General features: G+C 51.1%; 2 protein-coding genes across 2 annotated transcripts in view; both read right to left on the reverse strand.

Annotated features, from left to right (window-relative positions):
• ARHGEF18 (Rho/Rac guanine nucleotide exchange factor 18) overlaps nt 1-9,648 on the reverse strand; it is a 51,891-nt gene extending 42,243 nt beyond the window's left edge. Inside the window, exons 1-4 of the mRNA XM_009284026.1 lie at nt 9,573-9,648; nt 3,727-3,863; nt 2,738-3,237; nt 887-1,097 (exon numbers count right to left, since the gene is read on the reverse strand). Of these exons, the coding sequence (XP_009282301.1) occupies nt 887-1,097; nt 2,738-3,237; nt 3,727-3,863; nt 9,573-9,648 (924 nt within the window). The remainder of the gene's footprint in view (nt 1-886; nt 1,098-2,737; nt 3,238-3,726; nt 3,864-9,572) is intronic.
• Nucleotides 9,649-17,158: 7,510 nt separating this feature from the next.
• Nucleotides 17,159-23,025, reverse strand: part of INSR (insulin receptor) — a 48,723-nt gene continuing 42,856 nt past the window's right edge. The window contains exons 19-21 of the mRNA XM_009284027.1: nt 22,844-22,973; nt 22,465-22,599; nt 17,159-20,825 (exon numbers count right to left, since the gene is read on the reverse strand). Of these exons, the coding sequence (XP_009282302.1) occupies nt 20,471-20,825; nt 22,465-22,599; nt 22,844-22,973 (620 nt within the window). The 3' untranslated portion in view covers nt 17,159-20,470. The remainder of the gene's footprint in view (nt 20,826-22,464; nt 22,600-22,843; nt 22,974-23,025) is intronic.

Raw genomic sequence — 23,025 nt, forward strand, 5'->3', positions numbered from 1 at the left:
TTAAACTAAAGGGGGGTAGATTTAGACTAGAGATAAGGAAGAAATTTTTTACGCTGAGGGTGGTGAAGCACTGGCCCAGGTTGCCCAGAGAGGTGGTGGATGCCCCATCCCTGGAAACATTCCAGGTCAGGCTGGACGGGGCTCTGAGCGACCTGACCTAGTTGAAGATGTCCCTGCCCACGGCAGGGGGGTTGGACTAGATGGCCTTTAGAGGTCCCTTCCAACCCAAACCATTCGATGATTCTATGATATCACTGGGAACAGGCTGACTCCTCACCCCTTCCCTCTCTTATTTTGTCAGGGTTATGATGACAGGACACCGTGAGGCCCAGCTGTTTGTTGGCTTCAGGTGTTGGCTCCAGGGAGGCTGAAGCAAGTGACACTTGGCCGAAACCTTCTTAGGCACTTCTCACTTTTATAGGACATGTAGCACTGTGATACAATTGTCCTTTTAATATTAACTGAATCCAAAGAACTTCCCCAGAGGAAAGCAGTGTGAAAGGGGGGTGTCACACTGCTGTCTTCAACTACCTAGCAGAGGTAGTATAGAGTATAGAAAAGATGGAACCAGTCTCTTCTTAGAGGTGCACAGTGACAGGGCAAAAGGCAACAGGCACAGGTTGCAGCAAGGGAAACTCCAACCAGACATATGGGAAGAGAGGGCTGTGCATCAGCCAGCTCCCAGGGCCTTTATCCTCCAAGAAGGGGCAGTTCGTCCCAGAGCAGAGAAAGCCTATCCTTGCTGAGATTCCTGCAGACCTCCTGGCATACCTGGTTCAACACTGGCATCGAAGGAGTCCACCCTGCAGCTGACACCTGTGTGTGTTGCCTTCTGCACCCCCAGCTTGCCCTGCTGCCAATATGCACACAGCCCTCGCACACTCACCTCCTCCTCCAAGCCAGGGCTGACCGTGAGGTTCAGGTGCAACGGCTCTGTCTCCACTTTGATCACCATGCCACCCCCACCGCTGCTCCAGGTTTCCAGTTCCCCTTTGGGCAGCTGAAGGGACACGCAAGGCTGAGGGCAGGACTGGCTCCCCTTCTCCTCATCCTCCTGCTCTGGGTCGCTGCCCACCTCTGTGGCGTCCAGGCTGAACCTAATTCAAGGAAGAGGAACAAGGCAGTTTAGCAGGCCTGTCTCATTGTGCCAGGCACGGCACAGTCCCTGCAATGTCCTAGCCTCGGGTGGACAGTCCTAAAGAGCTCATGCAACTGGAACAAGGAGGGTCACCACAGCAGGCACATAGAAAAGGAAATGCCCTGAAGCGTCAGCCTGGACACCAAGTCCTGAGCCTGTTAAAAACAGCTTCTCTGGCTGCCATCAGTGAGTCCATGAGCTCCCTGGTCACCCGGGATGTTTAGTGCTGGATGGCTCTCGCTGATCTCTTAGCAACCCCTGAGACTGAGCAGCCACCCAGACAGCAGACTGCCTCGCCTGCATGAGAGCTCCTGCCCTGTTAGCTGCATTGCCAGGAGAAGTCCCTCTGGGCATTTAGAAATGGCAGATGTTGTCGTTTAGCAAATCATCACTGTGGCATCATGTCACAAATCCTGCTCCCACTGGGGCCCAGCTTCGAGGAAGGAAAAAGAAATCCTTTTCTGGGAAATGAGGGATCGACCAGCTACCCCAGTGCCCCACGGTTTCCTGAACACCAAGTACTGTTGCAGTGCCAACAACATAGGAGCAAAATGATGGATAGGGCTCGGTGGAAAATCTTACTCTCTGCATGGGTTCTGTCTGCAGATCACTGTCACTTCATTCCTGCTGCCAGACACAGGCTTCAGGAAGCATTTGCTTAGGGGACAGTGGGGCGTATTCCCCTTCCCTGGCCCCGTGCTCACACACGCTTAATCACCCAGCGAGGGGACCGAACAAGTCCCTGACACTGACAGCCACTCTGTGCCGCCGTTGCTCATGTGCCTGTTACACAGCATAAACTGTGAATGATCCACAGCACATGGAACAACAACAGGTCTGAGAACCAAAGTCTGAGCTTGATAAAGAACTGCCAAGATTTCAGGCTGAGATAATTTTAGGGTACCTTATAAGGAGGAGAGATAAAAATAGTTCTGCTGGCTTACACCTAACTCCCAGTCATCCGGGAGATCAATACATTTGTCAGCAGGGAGAGCACGCATGTAGGAACCCAGAGCCCAAGGCATTCATGTGGCAGGAGCACAGCACGGCAGTAATGCCAGGCCTGGAAACCGCTCCCAGCCAGAGCTCGGCATCATGCTACAAAATACACTCTCCTCTGCAGCCACGCGGAGGACAAAAGGCCGGAGGACACTGCGGTGATTGCAGGCACAGGCCCCACCAAGCCGACTCACAGACAGGAAGAAAAAGATTTTGACAGAGCTCTCTTAATCCCTCTGGGGTGGGCAAAGTTCCCTTTGAGCCAGAGGATGGAGGCCATCAGGGCAGCTGATGCTGTTCAAGGTTCCCTCCAGACAGAAACGAGCTTTCCCCAGATGAGAGATCCTCCTCCCGGCCCCAAGACCAGGAAAAGACGGTCTTCCTACTGCCAAGGAGATATTAAAGCCTCTTGCTGCCCTAGCATCTGTTCCTCCACATCCCACCCAACATGAGCAGTAGGCGTCCAGCTGCTTTGGCAGATGCTGACAAGGGAGGGAGACCACCCAGCAGCAGCTAGAGCTCAGGGCAGGGTGATCGCTCCAGCCTCACGCAGCATCATTGTACCGTATATAACAAATGTTGCTCACAATCCTGCTTTACCTGCGCTTGCTGTCCACGGGTGATAAAGGGCTCCCCCAGCTGTGCCTCCGAGAGGTAGACATAGATCTCACCAGTGTGGGGAAGGACTCCGTGGCCTCCTGCAGCTCCAGCTCTTTGTCTGCCTCTGCAGGACACTCAGAAGAGCTGGTACCATCTTCCGACACTGCTGCACAGGAGCAAATGCGGCCTTTGTTCAGAAAGCGGCAGTCGGCCTCGCCGTAACGTACCGAGCAGGAAACGGGATTGGAAAAAGCAACATCCACAGACATTTTGCTCAGAGCCCCTGGTCTCTCTTCCAAAAAGCGAATGGCAGACACAGCCTGGGTGGCTTGTTCTGGCTGTGCTGCCATCTCTGGCGCTGTTTTGGCAACTGGTGGGCTCAGGAGTCCCAGATCTCTGTAATACTCCGTGCCATGGAGAGCAGAGTCTGAGAGGAGATCCTCCATGCTGCTGTGCAAGTCCGCTGCTGGGACATCCAGCTCTGTGGAAGATGAGTCCTCCTGCAAAGGCAGCGACAGCTTAGCCTGAGTGCACAAATCCCATCTGAGAGCCTTGCACACATCCTGCGAAGGGGACACCTCCCGTGCAGAGCTGAAGCGGCTTTGCTTTCCTTTCTCATGGCAAACAGCCCACCTGCAGCTAGCGGGGCCAGGCCTGCAGCTGGGCTTCTCAAACCAGACTTTCTAATAGTAGCACTCTCCTACTGCACCTCGCAGCCAGACCTGCCCCAGCCCCAGCAGCTTGGCTTCCTCCAGTCCCTGAGATCTCTCTGTGCCTTATTCCCCCAAATGCCGATGCAAAGCACAGACGTATGTTTTTTCCCAGCAGGAGAAGCAATATAACCTTGTATTCCTTGATAGTCTGGATTGGTACCCCTTTCCCCGGTCTTTATTGCACCACAGCCCCTCTGAATATGGTGCTGACCACCCAGTTTGCTGACCCTGGCTCCTGCCTCGCACAGTGGTAGTGGAAGGAAAAAGGACACTTGCCTTTTCTTCAGCCATGCTGGTGCAGAAGGTGTCATCCTCAGCAATCAGGGATGGGAGGAAGCTTTTTGGGTTGTGATACTCCAAAGCAGGGGTGCTGTGGTCAGTGAATTCCCTTAAGCATGGCTTGCAGTCGGACCCTGCAAGACAGAGAAGGTCACAGCATGTGAGAAGATGGCCAGGAGGGATGTAAAATCAGCCACACACACAGAGGTGACATCAGGCAGCACTGAAATGCTCCACATGGCCCTCTGCTCCCTCGCCCCTTGAAGACAGGCACTGCCAGGCAATCTCAGGACCTCGGCAGCCTTGATCCTGTGGGAACCTGGTGTAGGGTTCTCCTAACAGCAGAAACTTCATCCCTCGAGCCATGGCACATGCAAGGGCAGAGACCAGGCTTGCACCATCCCAGCCAGACACTCGTAGGATGTCCTGTGCTGCAGAGGCTGCTCCACAGTAAAACAGAAGAGTTAAGCATGTTTTGATGGCTGTTATTGATATTATGGACCTTTAAAGCAGAAATCTGTGAATAAAAATACTGACAGTGATTTTATTTTCATCTGTAAGGAATAAAGGATGCCACTGGGAGGCCAAATTGGAGGCACATTAGTGATTCCAGACAACACTGAATATGCAGAGCAATAGCGGGAGCGCATAATTCTCCTGGTGCCGGCTCACTCGTGGATTTTCCCCACGCAGGAGTGCTAAGCGAGTGTGAACCTGAGTGTGTGTACACCATCCGATAACTCATTGAGGAACAAAAACAAGGTCTGGAAGTGCTTCATGGTACAATACATCGTCCAGCTGACTGAAGCACATTCCTATGTAACGAGACACACTGTAAATGTTAGCCACGATCTCTAAACCATCGCATGACTCACGGAGGCCTTTTATTCCTTCGAGATACATACAGCTGAGGCGAATGGAAAAAAGCCAGGCTGTTGGCTGAAGCACAGTGGTGGATCTCTGAAGATGCAGAGAACAATAGCAAGAGACTGTAAGCGGCCATATCTAGCCAATGGGAAAAAACAGCAAGAAACTGCTAGAAACCCATCATACTCCAGGAAAGCCAAGTATAAAAAAATTAATATGAGGAAGGTATTGTTAAAAAACACACTCTTGGAAACCTTGCATCCTGCTGCAGGTTTTAATGCTACGCAATGCGTGGTGCCAACTAGAAAAAGGCAGCAAACGTGAGGGAGAGTTTGGAGGTTTGTTCCTTGGATCCTGCTGCACACTGCAGATGCCAGATTTTCTGTTTCAAGGAGGGTTTGGTGTGTTTAAATGTGTGCAGTAATTTCAAGTGAAGGCCTATAAATAATATAGAAAGAAAACACTCTGTGAAAGCACTATTTTAATTACGGGTTTTCTAACTATAAGAGCAGGGAAAATTTGAAACAGGCTTTCTAGCAAGGCTGTAGAATTTACTTCACAAGACATTTTTAATTAATAGACGAATTCCTGCCCAGGATGTCCCTGAGCCACATCTATAATGCTCTATCTGTAAAACTGGCAGAGGTTCAGTGAGCTATTGAACATCACCTTTTGCTTTCCTCAGATGCACCTGGATTGCCTCTATTCAGCTTGCAATCAAAAAATCAGCATCTTGAAGTGAATACACATTTGAACGAGTGCAGGTTTTTGCACAAGCTTGTAGGAAACTGGGCAGCCGAAGATGTCAGCAGGCAGTAAAAGCCACTGAACCCCCAAAACAGGCTGGGATGAAGGCTAAGGTAGAATGGACCCAAGGGGAGCAACCAGGTGGTGGTGAGGGTCCCAGGGGAACGAGGACAAATGGTGCTTCCCCTCATACAAGTCCAAGGAAGGAAGGAAAAGGAGATTCCCTGCCCTTGCCATCCCTTGCAGCAGCGAACTACCCACAGAGAAGGCAGCAAAGCCCCAAGAGGCGGCAGGGATGTAGCTGCAGGAGCTGACAAGCGCTGTGGCCTGACAGAGGCCAGAGCCCTGGCCTGCAGGTTTAGCTAAAACAAAGAGGTTTTTTCCTCCCAAGCAGGGTCCGGCCGTCCTGCCAAGGCTACGCTGGGCCTGCACCAGGCTCCAGCCTGCAGCTCTGAAGTGGATCCCTGGAACAGACTCAGCTCCTCAGAGGCCTGGAAAATATTCCCTGTGCTCTGCCTGTGCCATGCAGGTCTCAGGATTTGGCCAAGACATAGGCTGCAGTTAACAGACCCCCTCCAGGCCCACCAAACGACTTATATCCTCCTCGGAGACTTCAGACACTCCCGTTCAACACGCGATAAATCAGTTTTGCAGCCAGCCTCTGGTGAACTTGCGGCAGTGGCTGTTAGGCAGCAGCACGCAGCGTGCATGGGGCTCCAGCCATGGGGAGACCATTTTAGGCAATGTGTGAGCACCAGACACAACATTTCAGGGCTCCCCGCATCAACCCAGCCTCAGTCGGTTGATGTTGGGCTGGCGCCATGTATAGAGACGAGCTGTGTGGACTTTTCGGCAAGGGTGGCTGCAGTCGGTTGAGTTGGGCTGGCGCCATGTATAGAGACGAGCTGTGTGGACTTTTCGGCAAGGGTGGGAGGGGCTCACGGGGGACGGGGGAAAAACGCTTTCCCTGTGCTCTGCCTGTGCCATGCAGGTCTCAGGATTTGGCCAAGACATAGGCTGCAGTTAACAGACCCCCTCCAGGCCCACCAAACGACTTATATCCTCCTCGGAGACTTCAGACACTCCCGTTCAACACGCGATAAATCAGTTTTGCAGCCAGCCTCTGGTGAACTTGCGGCAGTGGCTGTTAGGCAGCAGCACGCAGCGTGCATGGGGCTCCAGCCATGGGGAGACCATTTTAGGCAATGTGTGAGCACCAGACACAACATTTCAGGGCTCCCCGCATCAACCCAGCCTCAGTCGGTTGATGTTGGGCTGGCGCCATGTATAGAGACGAGCTGTGTGGACTTTTCGGCAAGGGTGGCTGCTTGGAGGGGCTCATGGGGGAAAAACGCTTTCAAGCATCAGGTTCTGGCGCGACAAGCAAGGTAAGACCAGCGTGGAGCATGCACAGGAGGAAGGCAGGTCTGAGGGGCTGTGAACATCCCTACATCCACGATCGAGCTGGTCACCCATGTATAAGCAAGTATGGCAAACTCTGGAGCCTCTCGAGTCTCCTGGACTCTGCGCTTGAGCTTGTTTGAAAGGACCCATGCTCCGTCTAGCTGCGGTGTGGTGATAAGGGGACCGGATATCTTAGCTCCCCAGGCACCGGCAGACAGCAGCGTTCACCTTTACTCAGCTGAAGCTGGAAATGGGATGACAAAATGACACTTTCAAGAACATACGCTGTTTGCTTTACGGGAACATTAAGCAGATTAGGTATTGCAGTTGCTTAATTCGCCTCTGGCTGGGAACCATAAAAGGTTATTGCTGCAGGGATCAGCCTCATCAGAGGAATTCCCAGGGCAGAGCTGGGCAGGAAGCGTCGCTGCCTGGGCCGGGCAGGTCCCTGCACACGAGCAGGGCTCTGCTGCACTTTGCCAGAGCTTCCCGGCAAGCGAACCATGATGACTCTGGGCTCCTGCGTGGGGAGGAAGGAAGTAGTGACAGGCGTCCACTGCATGTGACAGTCTGGGATGGTCTCGGGGGTTTTGATGCCGTGGGGACAGTGGGATCAGCCAGCTGAGTTGATTGGTCTCAAGGAAGAAAACTCCATGCTGCTATAACTGTGTGCAAGGCCACTGGGAGCCCAACAAAGATTTAAATACTTCCATTTCAGACCTACAGTCGAAACCTCCCTCCTGCAACTGCCTCTGCTGATTTCCCTCGGACGGGCCAGTCACTGGAGACGCACCCGCAAGTATCACAGTGGGAGAGAGCACCAGAGCAGCCAGCGCTGGAACAAGCTCTGCCAGCAGTGGCCCATCCTCACCTGCCTGCTCCACTGCCCAGCGCAGGATGCTGCAGGTCCCTGAGTGACCCTGGAGCCAGGCTGGCGCTGGCAGGGGAAACATCAGAGGAAACATGGATGCGAGCTCTCGCTATGCAGGTCACATCCTCCAAGCATCAAACACTCTCTGCATTTCCACTGGGGAAAGGCCACACCAAATGTGGCGGGACAAGGGCACTAGTCAGTTCTGCTACGTGAAACAATCCCAGGAGGAAGGAAAGACCAGAGCGTCTGGGCATTTCCCAGCAATCAGGGGTAGAGACTGTGGGGAAACGACGGAGAGCATCATGGACAAGAAACAAAAAGTATTCAGTCTCCTCCTGGCTCCTGCCCTGCTGGCCCCGCACCAGCTGCCCTTTAGGTACCGCCCTGCAGGGTGTCCAGAGCTATAGGGTAAAACGTCTGTAAAGCAAGTGCTAAACTTGCTGTGCTAAAATCGGATGAAGTGCAGTCCTTTGCCTGGTCTGGGCCCCACATCATGGGCCGTTGGCAGCGGTGGGGATTGGCTCATGCGGCCCAGGCTGGAGGAGGGGAGAAGATAAGCTGTCCAACACTGTAACATACTGTACAGCGAGCGGCTGTCTTATCGCTGCATTTGGGGCCTGGTTTTTGGGCATGAACAGCCAGGGGAGTGGGGAGCCAGCACAGTCCTCAGCTCACTCTCAGCTGAAGGGTCTTGGCAGGGCTGAGAGGGATTTGCAGCCCCTCTGATACTTTCCAAGTCACAAAAGTCACCGTGCAGCTTCCTCCAGTGACTCTGCCGGGCACTGAGGGAAGGTCCCGCGCAGACCAACGAATGCCACGGTGCAGAAGCCAGTGCCAGGAGAGGAGCTGAGCAAGACCCGAATGTTTTGTCCCCACAGCAGAAGCCCCAGCAGGACAAACTGCTCTGCGAGCACATGCTGGGGGGAGAGGAGTCTACCGAGACACTCTCCAAAGCAACCAGTGCTTGCAAGCACTGCGAGGCTGATTTATTTATTAGAGAAATTAGCCCACCTGAGCCTTCCCAGTGAGCCCCAGCAGGCACAGCACTGGTAAGGCTGGAGTGGGGTGTCCTAGCCGGGGCTCGGGGCTCACCGCAGATCAGAGCCTGCATGACCCTGCCTCCTGCTCTGAATTAACCTTCCTTTGACTGTTCAGTTTGTATCTTGGTCTCCTGCACATCCACATCAGAAGAGAACTGGGTGGGGAGGGAGGAATAATGAGGGAGAAAGAGTGTCAAGAGCTCTAATGCCACTGATAAAGGTACCCGAAAGCATCAGTCTGAAGGCAGTGTTTGCAGGCAAGGACAGCAGTGCCCAGCTCCTCTGGGACTGCAAACATCCCGCTTCCCGGGGCTCTCATTTCCCTCTTTCCAAGTCACGGCACTGCATGCAGGAATGAGGCCAGTTCACACCATAGCTGGCGTTTCCCGTCCTTGCTGTCGGACACTGTGAAGCTCAGCCAGTGCCACACAAACAACCACAGCTCAGACTGTGCTCCGAACACAAGGGCTCTGCTCGTCAGTCCTCTCTGAAAGACTGGAGGAATCTTTTCCTCAGCATCTGCTCAAACACCAAACTCTCGACATAAGCCTCAGCCCTCGCCAGGCAGCCGTGCAGAGACAGCTGTCTGCAAACACCGGGACCTCCAGCTCACTGGCAGCAATGAAACAAATTTATTACAAAACCAGAAGGCTGATGTTTAACCCATTACCCAGCTCCTAAAAGCATTAATGTGCCTTGAAAAGAAGATGAAACGGAAGGAAAAGCGATAACCAACACTTATGCAGTGTCCCCTGCAGAGAGGAGCGGGGTGCACTCAACACCAAGCTCTGCCCGGGGACCCCAGCGCTCTTTGCTACCTGCTCGTCCGGGACAGGCTCTGCCGCCCGCCCTGCAGCAGCCCAGCTCCCGACACACGGCTCAGTCCGCTCTCCCTATGCAAAGGCCATTACCTCGCTTAAAGGACCATCTCTTCTTCCAGCGCCTCGAGAACGACGGCCAGGAGTGGTTGAGCAGGGAGTCTGACATTTGGGAGCCCTCCGAGCCCTGTGCAAGGTATAACCCCAAGCAGGAGACGACAGCACAGAGCACGGCAGAGCTCAGCGCGGTCTAAGGCAGCACTGCAGGCTGCAGCCCAGGGGCTGCCAAGGGGGGAGTGGAGGAGCCAAGTGTTTTGTCAGAAGTATCAGCTGATGGAAGCTGTAGCCAGAGAGTAATTCCTGGTCTCTGGCGTTCCCACCTGTGTGATGGGTCAGTGACTTCCTACAGCGGGGCCCCAGGGATTAGTGGCCCCGAAGCACACACAGCCCCTGAACGCTGCTCGAGGCTTGCAGATAGAAACAGAAAACAAGCTGTTAACACACCATAACCCCCTTCCCCTCTCTGCCAAAACCTCCCTTTTCCATTCATGACTATCAGCTGTCAGCCTGATAAACCATCACCTTTAAGGCAGTTCTGCAGGGGCAGAACCTTCACCTTCAATGTAGGGTAAGAGTTAAGACCACAGGCATGATATTTGCACCTTTGGCATCGTTTTCAAGTGCCATGGCAGAGCCTCTGCAAGGGAAAGCGCGAGACCCTGTCTGTCTGCAACGTCAGCATCATCTTGCAGCTCGCAGCAAGTCCCCGTCCCCTGGCAAGGACCTTTCTCCAAGCCATTCTCAGCTCTCCCATGCAGGGAGGCAGGTGGCAGCTATCTCAGCTATCTCCAAACTGCCCCAAGAGACCAAACTCCCCACCCTGAGGTCTCCAAGCCCACTGCTCCTGGTTGGCACCGGCCCCACAGCCCAGACTGGCTCCAAACTTTGCTCCCAACCCCTTGATTAGGCTGAAGAAGCCAAGTTTTACCCCTGTGCGGCTGCCGGGCTCCTGGGCCAGACTGAACCTTCTCCCTGCTGTTCAGCTTACGCTTGCGACCTCGCTGAGCAAAGCCCAGCCAGTTTGGGAATGGTCACAGGCACCTCCGCAGCATGGACCCCACGCTGGGCTGGTGTTATGCAAAGGCAGGTGGCGACGAGCATTTCCCTCGCCTGGCCACAAACCCCAAAGTGTCATCTGCCCAGCACAACCCTCCCCACATCCCCTCTGCTTCGATCTCCCCGATAATACGGGTGCCCAGCCCTGGAGTGGGACGTTTAGAGAGGTATTTGGGGGAGCCAGGCGCGGCCCCCTCTTGTGCTCAGCCCAAACCCAGCTGTGGGCAGTGCCAAGGTGTCCTTGCAAACCTTCAGCTGTGGCACAGCAGCAGCAGGAGCCAAGAGCAGCACCCGTAGGGTGTTCAGCCACCCCAGCACTGCCCCAAAGGCAGCCACGGGGACACGCTGTGGATTAAACCCTGACCTCGTCTCCTCCTCTTCACTCGCAGTAGAGTGAATCTCCTTGTAGGCTGAGGCTCCCCAGCCCACATTTTGCCTTCAAACGTGCGCAGGGGGGAGGCTGGATGAAACCCGGCACTTGGACTTTCGGCTTCAAGACAAGCTGCTTCCTCACAAGGCCTTGAGGAAGATGAGTGACAACCCCGTTGTGGTGGGACGGAGCTCGTACAGAGAGTGACTTACCCTGAGGGCTGGAGGCATCTCTCTGGTGAGTTCCCCATGCACACTTGCACCTGACAGCCCCGGCTTCTTCTGCAGCTGCTGGAGCAAAGCGAGAAGCGGAGACTCATCGGGGAAGCAGCAGCCATGCGGCTGGTTTGCTCACGGGGGCCTCCGGCTCAACCATCTCACCGCTTCCCCTTTCCAACGGCACAAACAAACCTGCCTCTCCCATGCTGCAGTTCCTTTGACGGCGGCCCCGGTGCTGCCCTGACGCTCGCTCCCACCCTTGTGGGGGTCAGGGCTCTGGGAGGGTCCAGCAGAATCGCCTGGGGGGTCGTGGACCCCGAAGCACCTGGTGCGGTGGCCCGGAGAGCCACTGAACCAGCGATGGCTGCAAGGACAGCAATTGCCGCAAACTGCTTCCTGTTCCGTTCAGAGAAAAACCGCTTTGTGTGTGCTGTGAGAGCTTGGCACACAGGGGCTGCGCCCGCAGGCTCGTGGCACCATCGCTCGTTAGCCTCCTGCCAGGGGCAGCGAGGCCTCGCGCAGCGCTCCTGTTAACGCAACCTTCGTCTTTGCTGTCATGGGTTGACCTCGGGCGGTGACAGAGACCCCGAAGCCCCACAGGTCTCAGTCTTACACGGGATGAAGTGATAGCAAAGCACAGAAACGCCCGTGCTGGCTATAGTAATCCGTGCAGGTGATGTAATGAAATTACATCACCTAAAGCTGGTGAATTGGGAAAGTGGTCCTCCTGCCCTCGCCGTGTGCGGTCCGGCAGGCAGAGCCCCGGCACGGCCATTCGCTCCTTCCCAGCAAGCCCTGTGGGCTGATGAGCGCACGCTCCTCGTCCCACTGCCCCGAGCACACGCCAGCCCCAGCCAAGCCCTAATCAGAACAAGATCCGCTCACACTCCAATTACTCAGAGACCGCAGCTTTGGCAGCACTTGGAATAGCAATTCCCTCGTGCTCCAGGAAACCACAAGAGCAAAGAGGAATTAAGGTTTAATTTCTCCGAAGTCCACGAGAGCTCGATTAGTATCAGAGATCAGGGCTGCTCCTAAATACCGGGCAGCTGCCCCGGCTGAGGGGATGGTGAGTTGTCCTCAGCTCAAATGAGGACGAGATCTTCTCCTCCTGCCCGGTGTCTGATATGCTTTGGGGGTTACCGAAGTGGAGCTGTGGACACAGCCTGAAAGAGCGATGAGGGATAACGGCACGAGGGCTGGCCGAGCCTCGGCAGCCTCTCCCCAGCATCCCAGAGAGCCAGCAGGCAGCAAACCTCCCGTGACAGCAAGTTCAAGTTTTGTGGCTTTGCTTAATTTTGCATTTTAGGATCCCCAGAGAACAAGCCTGTGCCGGAAGAAGCAACTCCAAAACATCTTAAAGTACCAGTTTGTTTCTCATCACTCTCACGGTAAGAGAACTCCAGGTGGGCTTAGAAAAGAGCTGAAGTCCAGCTGAGCTCCTTGGTGTGCCCGAAACAGGCATGGGGCGGCGGGCAGAGCAGGGCCAGCTCCGGTCGCCTTGTCCAGTCCAATGTTCAGAGGCACTAGGTGGCATCAGCACCGCACACTTTCTGTTCAACCAGCAGCATCATCTCCCTCCCAGCCCTGGGCTGAGGAAAGAGTTACTGGAACTTGTCAGGGACAGGGGCGAGGCGCGCAGCGAGGATTCGCCTCCACCCCTTCGAAAAAGAGGCACTTTTTGCAAAAAGAAAATCATGCTACTCCCTTCTATAACAATTCATTGCATGAGTGTCAAAGGATATCCCTGGGTCCCCTCCTGAGGGGCAGGTTAGGCACGGTGGAGAGCAGAGCTCCATGCGGGTGCAGAGCAGCCCCAAACCGCGCGGCAGCACATTCAGGTCGAGCAGGGAACGACCATCGCCAGGGCCGAGGCGTAAAGAGCCAGGGCTACAGCGCAGGCTGTCAGCCAGGGAGCTGGGCAAATCGTGCTGTGGGTGGACAGAGCCATGGGGAAGGAAATATTAAGCCAAAACTATTAATTCCACCAGCTGCATTGCTGCACCATCCTGCCCGGCCATCAGCCCCCGCGAGGAGCCTGCATCGGCAGCAGCTCCTGCAGACACGGGCGGTGGCAATCCCAAGGCTACGAGGAACAACGCAGCACTGAACGATTTTACTGAATGGAAGGAAAGCAGGATATCTTAACTTGAGTGGCTAAATACAATGAGAAGAAAAATAGCAACAGTAAGTCCCCCACCTCGTTGGCGCAGCTGATCAGGAAGGAAATCTCACCTCTGGTGAAACAAAAGAAGATTTAAGTTAGAAAGATTTTACACCTCCGGAGCGGCCTGCTGCAGAACAGAAGGTGAGACGGTTCCTGGTGCGAACCCGGTTACAGCTGCTCAGCCGCAGGACAGGGATGAAGCAGATCCTCCGACTTTGTTATTTTTTAAAACTGCCCGTGCAGGAGTTTGTCCCGCTACGGGGAGGGAAGCCTGGGTCCGCGCACGTGGAAATAACAGAATTACATTGCAGAGAAGCAGCTCGCGCTGTTTCAGGCAGCAGGAATCCCTTTACCAATGTTTACCTGATGGCATCAGGCTGCCGAGAAGCCCACGGTGAGGACACCGCCCAGCACGGATCGCCCAAGCCATCAGGCGGAGGAGTTAAACCGGCTTCAGACCACAAGCCTATAATTGGCAGATCTGGGTTGGGTTTTTTTTTTTTTTTCTTAACACCATTCATTTTGCAACTGAAAGTATTGCTTATTCCAAGATACGAATTTAGTGCTTTCTCTGTGGTAAAGCGCACAGACAGCAGACACAAAATGAGCAGAGTTATTCTTGGATAATTTATTCAGAATTTCAATATAAACAGTTAATTGTTCAATAGTCTGACACACAGCAAGATTTTTTTTTTTTTCTTAATATTCAAAGATATTTTCTGTACATGTCACTGCTTGGCTCTTATATACGAAAACATTGAAAAAATAAATCAAGGGGGAAGGTTTTTCTTTTTTTTCTTCCTTTTAAAAAAAAAAAAATCATGGCACATTTGATCCTTTATTTCAAACAAGAGGTATCTGCAATGCTATTTGTATTCTGGAACCTCAGATATGCAGAGAGAAAGGTGGGAGCAGCAAGATTAGACAGGAAAAAAAAAAAAAAAAAACTTCACAGAACATCACTTAACACGTAACTGAAACTGTCTTTAGTTTGTTTAATTCCAAGCAGAAAGCATTTGCTTTTGGCCGCGTTTGATAAAGCCGATGTCCAGTGCCCCCATCCATTCAGGTCCTCAAACGAATAAAATCATTGCCCAAACTGAAGCAAAAGGGAACGCTTTTCCTTTTTAAATAATGTTCTATCTTTTCAGATTTAGAAGTGGCCTCTCTAAAATTCTCCATCCGCCAGTTTTCATGGGACTCGGTTACGGGAGAAGTATTCGGAAACTACGATGGTAGAAGCGTTGCTGGACGCTGCCGGCAGAATCGGGATTAACAGAAGAGCTTTGGTATCGAGTCCAGCTCAGATATCTCAGGTAATTAGTCCTGAGCTCAAGATTTACTGGTGACACTGGGACTTAACAGGGGCCGGGACTCAGCTAAGCGAGAGCATCTGTGCCCACATTTAAACTCCGTTGACGGTTCCTCTTTAGCTGCCAGAGCTACCCCAGGCCCTCCCAGCCGGCCGGCCCCTGCTCCCGCAGGGACTTTCTGGACTGAGAAAAAGAAACTACTTCATACCATCAGTTGGAACACCGGACTCGGAACAAAGCGACTACTGGAAACATCATTTCTTGCCGACTGCAAATCTGTTGGCAAAGAAATAGCAACGCTGTAGGAGTTAATACTAACTTTATTATACAATATTTAAAAAGTCATTTCTCTACCTGTCCCCTTATAGCTTGCATTGTGCTGCAGTTAATTTGCTGAAACTGCAAGAATAAGTGCTTACTTTCGAGAAGGACAAGCAATTTCATTTTAAAAAGAAATACACATTTAATGACAGCAGATTTGCTAAAAATGGTAGCTTTAGAATTGCTTTTGAACGGTCAGGTTCCTCCAAAAGTCAATCGTATGATGGGCTTCGCTCTTGTGATGCTCGTAACAAGGCAAGCCGGAACAGAACAGGTTGAACACGTTAATGCTCTTACACCAACATTCACATACAGAATCCAAGCAGAGTTAACACAGAGCCAAGCAGAAGGTAATAAAAAGGCCAAATTCAATTAAGTTCATACAAATACCAAACTAATCTTATTTTGAATTTCATGTATTTCTGAACTAACTACTTCTTGATTCCAATCCCTTCAACAGCTCCTTTCCCTGGACCACGCGCACAGGAAACTACGAGGGGCATCGGCTCTCTTGCGGAGGGGAACGGGTTCCTGCTGTGGCCATGCCTGCGAGTCTCCCCACGGCAGCGGGCAGCTTCGACACAGCGAGAGGATCAGAGGGTTTATCTGCAGTTTCTCGCTCACTCCAGGCTCTGAACCGATCTCACATGGATCACGGGAGCACCCAGCACAGCCTTCAGAGTAAGGTTTTTATGGCACAAAGGTATTTTACTTTCTGACTTGTAAAACAAGGTTCCAGTCTTGGTATCGGGAATCACTGCTCGCAGCGAAGGGCCCGGAGTACCTCAGGGTCCGTCTTCACATCACAGTGACGTTAAGAGGGAACTTGATTGCTTCTCTCCCTCCCCTAAAACAGAGGCTCAAGAATAACTGACACAGCACCCTTCTTGCTCCTGTCTTTTCCTATTTGCCTTCATCATAGTTAGGTCATTAACACAGTAAGCAACTTTGAGATTTTTCCAAAGAGATACCAACATTATATGCAACACAGTAAAATTAAGCAAAGTGTCCCATTGCTATAATACAAATTTAGGAGGAAAGAGATCTTCTACCGATAAATTAAGAGCACCCTTTAGCAACCTCTTCCATACCAACACAGCTGCTCTACGACCAACAGGAAATATCCTCGTTGCAGCGTGGTCTAGTTCCTATCACCTTTCTCAACCCAGTGCTGGCACAGAGTTTATGTTATCAGCTCTTCCATTTTACAACACAATAGGGTATTTACAAGCAGCCAAGACAGACATGTTTCTAACCTAGCAGCCAAGCTTTGCAATGCCGCACTGCACTGCAAGAGAAGTACCAGATTTGCAAGAGGCGTTCAGGAAGTGGCAATTGAATTTAACGTGCAAACGTTTCTGAGAAACCTCTCCAGTCTCACGCTTCAAACATCTGCTCAGTGAAAACACAGCAGAGCACAGAAAGCCGTTTCTTATACCTCCCGCTTCACCAGCTTTAGAGATAGCGAAGTTCTGGCTACTTGTTGGTACCTTCCCTGTCCCCAGACCGCGCACAGGAGGCTACAGCTGCTCCTGAACAGGTTGAAGAGTCCGTCCTGCTGCCCTGTGCTGCGAGCGGGAAGTTCTCTGCCCACAAAGGGCAGGATCCAACCCTCCAACAAATGCTACCTCAAGAAAAGAAAGAGCTTCCCACCTGCCGGTCATGGCTGCCCTCCTCCAGCCATTCTACCTGCCTTCCTGCGCTATCGCTTGGCTCCTCTTTATCGCTCAGCAGCAAGCGCTTGTGCTTCCGCTGCAGCCGTGGTATTCTCACCCCGACAGGGATGTTGCCGGAGCAAATAGCAGCAGCTCCCCCGACGAAGGCACAGCACCTGCTTGCACAGCACACCTTCCTGAGCAGGAGCCCTTTGCAACACCCCGCATAGAGAAGGCTTTGTCTAGCACGTGCAATCTCAACTTGTACGCAACCCCCGGTGTCTCTGAACAGGCGTCAGCGAGATCCAAGTGAGGGACTTCGGCATCCCCAGGGCGAGGATCTTCCAACAATAGAGACCAAGGTGTCGGCCGCGGGCTGAGAGTAAAGGATTTTCCAGAAGTGAGAGCTGGGCTGTACAAATTATGTTCATTTATTCTTCCTAATTCTATGGTTAAGTGAGTGTAACCTTTAACAGCCACGAGTGGCAACCGCTAGTGTTATTGTTTTGTTTTTAAAAAGGGGGGGAAAATGATATCCTCACCGCTAGTACCATTCCTCACCCTTGGCACAATGTCGAAAGGATGACTGGAATAATCTTTACGCACAGTATTGGGTATAAACAACTGCCCCGTGTGGTGCAGAGTGAAGATGACAATATGAGCCATGTGAATGGACTGCCTGCCCACAAAGCAGAACACATATTCCCTTGTTCAGTGATCCGAGCGTTGCAAATCACGTGTACTCAGAGGGCCAACCAATATCAACTAAATTTAAAAGCCAGACCCAATACAAGGTTCCAATGTTGGTTTATAGAAAAGATCTTCTATTCCCCCAGTTACGATCACTGCAATTTAAAGTGTTATCAAAACAAGGACATGCTGGGAAAGGTTTATTTCGGGAGGTCACATCCTACCGGCAGGACTCCGGATTACCTGTGCGCAGCGAGAAGGGCAGCGACCAAGATACCCCAATCCAACTCCAACAACAAGGGCTGGTCACAGCCCCTGCTCCACGCTGGCAAATACTGCTCCAGAAGGAAGCGATCTACTCCTTTTAGGTCATTAGTGCACTGGAGTCCAAACATTTAAATGGCTCTTTTGGTTTGAGTTTGGTTGTTTTTTTTTTTTAATCACAACAGAACTAAGAGGATGATATCTCAGAATATCGGATCCAAATTTGTACATCGGTTCCTTTGGTCACTACCGCTCAATTAGCGATAAACAGTGACGAGCCGTTCTCCTACCCATTCCCTTCGGTGAATGGTCCCTAGTATTGGAATCAGCTGATATTGATTTTCCCTGATCCAAATAGGTCCAGACCAGAATATTTAAACAGGTTTAGAGGTGTGTAGTATTAAAAACATCCTTAAGAAACACTGAGGTAGACTGCACCAGAACAGGACAAAAAAAATCTCACCACATCCACCTGCCAAGATTTTATGGATACAAATTTACATGTTCTGTGTGTTTAAGAAAACAAATTGTTTGTTGGTTGTTTTTTTTACAGTGTTTTATATATTAAAATAAATTAAAAAATTCTAATAAGAAAAACTTCTCTCCCTTAGAAAAGTGTGAGAATATGTCTTCTTTCCTGCAGTGTAGTACAGAGCTGCTAAACAGTTACGACTTCGTAAAGCAGAAGAAATGTAAACGAGGCCTTTTGAAATCGAAGGTTCTTACCCATGTCTGGACTTTATATTTTCCATCTAACTTTGCGAGCAACCTGTACCCTCCACCTTTGTCCGAACCGACCAGATTCAACCAGCGCAAAGGGCCGACAGCTCGTGGCGGTGCAGAGAGTCCGTCGTCCTCCCCCGATGTTGCACCGACTGGTTTAGCCACAGCGCGGCTCGAGCAGAGCGGGCTCGGAGAGGCGCTGCCCTACGAGCTCCAGCCCCTTTCATCGGTTACAGGGAGAAATCAGCAGCATCGCCCGGGCTGGAATAAAAAGCCACACAACAGCTTGGCGTCCCCACTCTCACCGAGTCAGGAGAACCTCGTTTTCTCCTGGCAGAGAGCACAAACCGGCTCTTGGACTTCTCCAGGAGGAGGACGGAGCATCTCTCTCCCCTTTTAAAACCACCTCCTGTATGACAAGGGCCTGCGACATCGATCATCTTCATTTCTTGCTTTAGCACTTCTCCCTGCCAGCACACTCCCTCATCACTACGAGACACGTTTAGTTTCACAATTATTTTCTAACACCTTATGCTAATCAGCTCTGTCTTTTATGCAAACAGCAGCAAAACAAAGCGCAGTCCAGCAGACGAAAGTTGACATCCCGAAGAGCTGAAAGCAGTGGCTAACGCACCCGTCCCGGGAAGTGTGCAGGACGCAGCGCGGGTATCTCAGGAAAACATCGAAGGCCTGCAGGCAGCACGAGGCCAGACGCCCGAGCAGCAGCAGACAGGCAGCAGGTAGCTAACCACAGTCACATTCAGCTTCTGCTTCACGTGCAGAGCCAAGAGCCTTGTGCTCTCCCCCCTCTAGATTGGCTTTAGTGTCTCTTTTTTCGGTTAGAGTTCTTGCTCGTCCTCTCTTGCCGGCTGCTTCTGCGGCACAGCGCGCGCAGGAGGCAAAGCAAGGGATGCGGGGGCAAAGGAGTAGCAGGGCTCGGGACCGGGAGGGTTCTGGCATCCTTCAGCCCCCAACAACCAAATGAAGTCCCAACTACTTTATCTCGGGGGCTTCGACTGGAGCCAGCTGACTGCACTGTATAAATCATGAAACTGTATTATAAAGCCTTGTCAAGTATAAACTTAACATGTGCTTCATAGCTCCTAAAAGGGTAATCGGCTAAAATTAGTTCATTCTGAAATCTTTGGACCACTTTAAGACCAAACAATCCCCCAAATTCTCCCCTCCCCGAAAGGATCATAAACAGTCAATAATTTATATGAAGTTAAAATTTAAACTAAAGACATTTTTAAATATGTTACAACAAACAATATATATACTTAATGCTGTAAGGACAGAAAACTCCGTATCTCAGGTCAGGGGACTCCTACTTCGTTTGGTCTTGAAAGTACCCACAAATCTCAGATTTCTGCTCCTTTGGCTCCCAGCACATTTTCCTCATTCGCTAATGAGAGAAAACCTACTCCCAAGAGTCCTTAGTATAAAAATAATCTGTTTAGGATTCAGTCACTCCAGGGAAATGGGAAAAAAGATAAGTACACACTTCCGAGAAGAGGAAAGCTTCCGTGAGAACATACAAAACTTATGTACAAAAAAAGAGAAGTGTATATATTTGCTATACATATACACCCCACATGTATATACTGCACACACACAGACACACACACACGCACGCACCCCTGGGATTTAACCCCTTTAAAAAGTATGAAAGCAGCAGCTATTGGTCAATCTGAGGATCTGGCGCGTCCGACCGATGTGTTGAATCCTTCAGCTGTAGTGAAGAGTATGCCTGAAAGCCTGGAATTCTACTGGAAATGCTTTTGTCCTGCAGAAGTTTTGTTCCGCACCGTTACGCTGTAGCTCAGATACCAGCAAATTTCACGTCTTTTGTTGGCAAACGTGGATGCTCCTCCTTCAGTTTAACTTACACAGTCGCTTCCTGTTTTGAAACCATGGTTACAGAAGGGACAGCAGCCATGGAAACCTCTTCCATTTATGTTCACAGATAAGCCCACTGACAACCAGTCAACTTGGCAAAAAAAAAAAAAAAAAAAAAAAGAATTAATCATAAGATGATTAAAAAATCTGAAGAGTTTGTAGATGTGTGTCATACACTGTGGCAGCAATAACAAGAGTCCTGAGATTTGTGGAGGGGAAAAAAGCAGACACAACCCTTGGGCCAAACAGGAAGCGTTAGGAAGGACTTGACCTGGGCATGGAGAGAATCCGCCCGTTTTTCTTGCCACCGTTCATGTGAGTGTAAGGTATGTGCTCTTCATAGTTCCCCTTGAGGGCCATGGAGGGTCCATTGTCCCGCCCCAGGACTTTGTCCCTCTGCGAGTACGAGGAGGGATCGAGGGGAATGCTCTCCATGTTCTCGAAGTCCATCTCGTACTCCTCTGTCTCCAGAGGTTTGTTCTCCTCGCTGTAGAAGAACGAGACCTCGTGGAAGCTGGGGTGCAAGTCCTCCTTCAGCATCTCGATGATCTCGATGAAGGTGGGGCGCATTTTAGGGTTGTACTGCCAACACATCTGCATCAGGCTGTGCCTAGATCAGGACAAACAAGAGTCAGGGGTAGGAAGAAACAACTTCACGTAGGCAGGGCTGGCACAGACCAAGACTGGTACCCGTGTCAGACCACCCACCGCACGCGCTGCTCCTCTGACACTCCAACCAAATTGTTTGTTCTCTTTCCAGTCTCCGTATTTGCCTGTAGATCCTGACACTCCTTTTTCTCTATTTCTGTCTAGATCAAAAATTCCTTCCAATTCCTTCAATTGTTCTTAACTTGGCTTCCGAAGGAAACAGGGCTGCAGTTCACATACTCTGTGCATGCGCGCACGCACTTATAGCCAGGTCACAATTTTTTAATTCATTCAATTTTAATTTTAACTCAGCCTGAAAGATAACAAAGCTCCTAAAACTTCAAGGAAAATAGGAGGCTGTGCAGAGGACAGAGGTCCTGTAAACATCCCACCCAAAAGAAAGGCTGCGGCAAGAGGTCATATGTTATCAGACACCCCAGAGAAAGAACTTACAAGTACAAATAAAGTTTCAAACTGGAGTTTGCAACTGGCCACGAGAGAAATGCCCCGGACAGCAGGCTTTTTTCATAAGGATACTCGCAAAACATGTTTATTTTTTGACTCTGGAAGTGCTGTTTTGGCCAGAAGCGGGCTGGGCTAAGAGGTTACCAGGTTGCCCCTCACCTCTGTACGCTGCTTCAGCAGTGGCTCCTTACACCCTTCTGTCAAAACGCCCTAGCTCAGGTTAAACACTTAGTAACGGGATTTTTTTAATTACTCTGAGAGAAGCAGCTTGGGGAGCGTCTGGGTATGCAGCCGTGCTGGCAGACCCGGGGACGCAGTAACCTCCAGACGGTAAATGTCACGAGCGGCTGCAGAGAATAACCCTTAACCCCGGCGCAGGAGAACGTCTGGCTTCAGTTTGTAATCTCTGCAAGGTGTTTTTCACTGTCTTCACGCGGTGCCCTCTTTTCTCCCTAACCTTGCAGGCAGCCTAGCCTTGTACTTTAAGTGGGGCAAATGAGTCTGCAACAGAAATGAAAGGGCCTCGGACACGATAAACAGCTCTTGGCTCAGCACAGCATTCTCCTGCCTCTCCCTCCTCATTAGCCATAAACTGGATTTCTGAAAGTCAGTGGTAAAAAGTTGTTGTAATTCTCAAGACTATTTACGTAGTGGAGAGAGATGAATTACAGAAAACCCCAGCAGACCTGGGATTAACAAGCTGCTCTCCGGCCTCTGTAGCCACGTGGATGCAGGCCGTGGCCAGGCTTTGCCACGTGACATAAGCCAACTGCCATCCACTAGCCTGGAGTGGAGGAAAAACATTTTGTTTGGGCAATTGATACAGCGCTTATTTGTATTTTAAGCTTTTCCTGTGCTTTGTACTTCCTTCTCTTGGATCCGTACTCACGATGTAAGGTCCAGGTTGGTTTAATTTCCCTTCTAGTGAAATAGGCCGGCTCAGGGCTCTACCTTTAATTCCCGGATCGCTAAGGATGCATCCATTGAATTTCTGTGAGAGGCGGCTCACTAAAGGCTGTTTTGTTCCTCCCCAACAGAGAAGGGGTTAAGAGGTGCCACATGTCGGGCCACCTTTGTCGGCCAAACTTTAGCTAAAGAGTGCAGCTTGGTCGATTGTCCCCTGCTTTACTACTTACAGCCTCTCCGGGCAGTTGTCCGGCTGATCCAGGTATCCTCCATCCATTACAAACTTTAGCACCTGTTCGTTGGAGAGTCCCTGGTACGGCTGCTCTGCTAAACTGCTTATTTCCCAGAGGACAACGCCAAATGACCTAAGAAAGAGAGACGGCTCCTGGTGAGAATAAAACATCCTGGACATCTACAAGTGACAGTCTTATTTGGGAGAACACATACTTCAAAAAAACCACGACTATATTTTTAAGAAGAGGGTTTCAAAACAGTGTTTTTGTTTTGTCTGTACTCTGAGGAAGTCAGCAACTCACAATTTAAACCACGTGTGTTAAAATCGTGAGCTCCTGAGCTAGAATCCATCTGGGATTGCAGAGCACAACTTACCACACATCGGAATAAGCAGTGAAAACACCATCCTTTAATGATTCGGGTGCCATCCACCGCACAGGCAGCAGTCCTTTCCCTCCTTTACGGTAATAATCCGTCTCATAGATGTCTCTGGTCATGCCAAAGTCTGAGAAAAGTAATTGGGATGTGTTAAATGTCTCTCCTTCCCTGCTACTTTT

This window comes from Aptenodytes forsteri, unplaced genomic scaffold (assembly GCF_000699145.1).
Source record: "Aptenodytes forsteri isolate BGI_AS27 unplaced genomic scaffold, ASM69914v1 Scaffold471, whole genome shotgun sequence".
In the NCBI taxonomy this organism is placed as follows: domain Eukaryota; kingdom Metazoa; phylum Chordata; class Aves; order Sphenisciformes; family Spheniscidae; genus Aptenodytes; species Aptenodytes forsteri.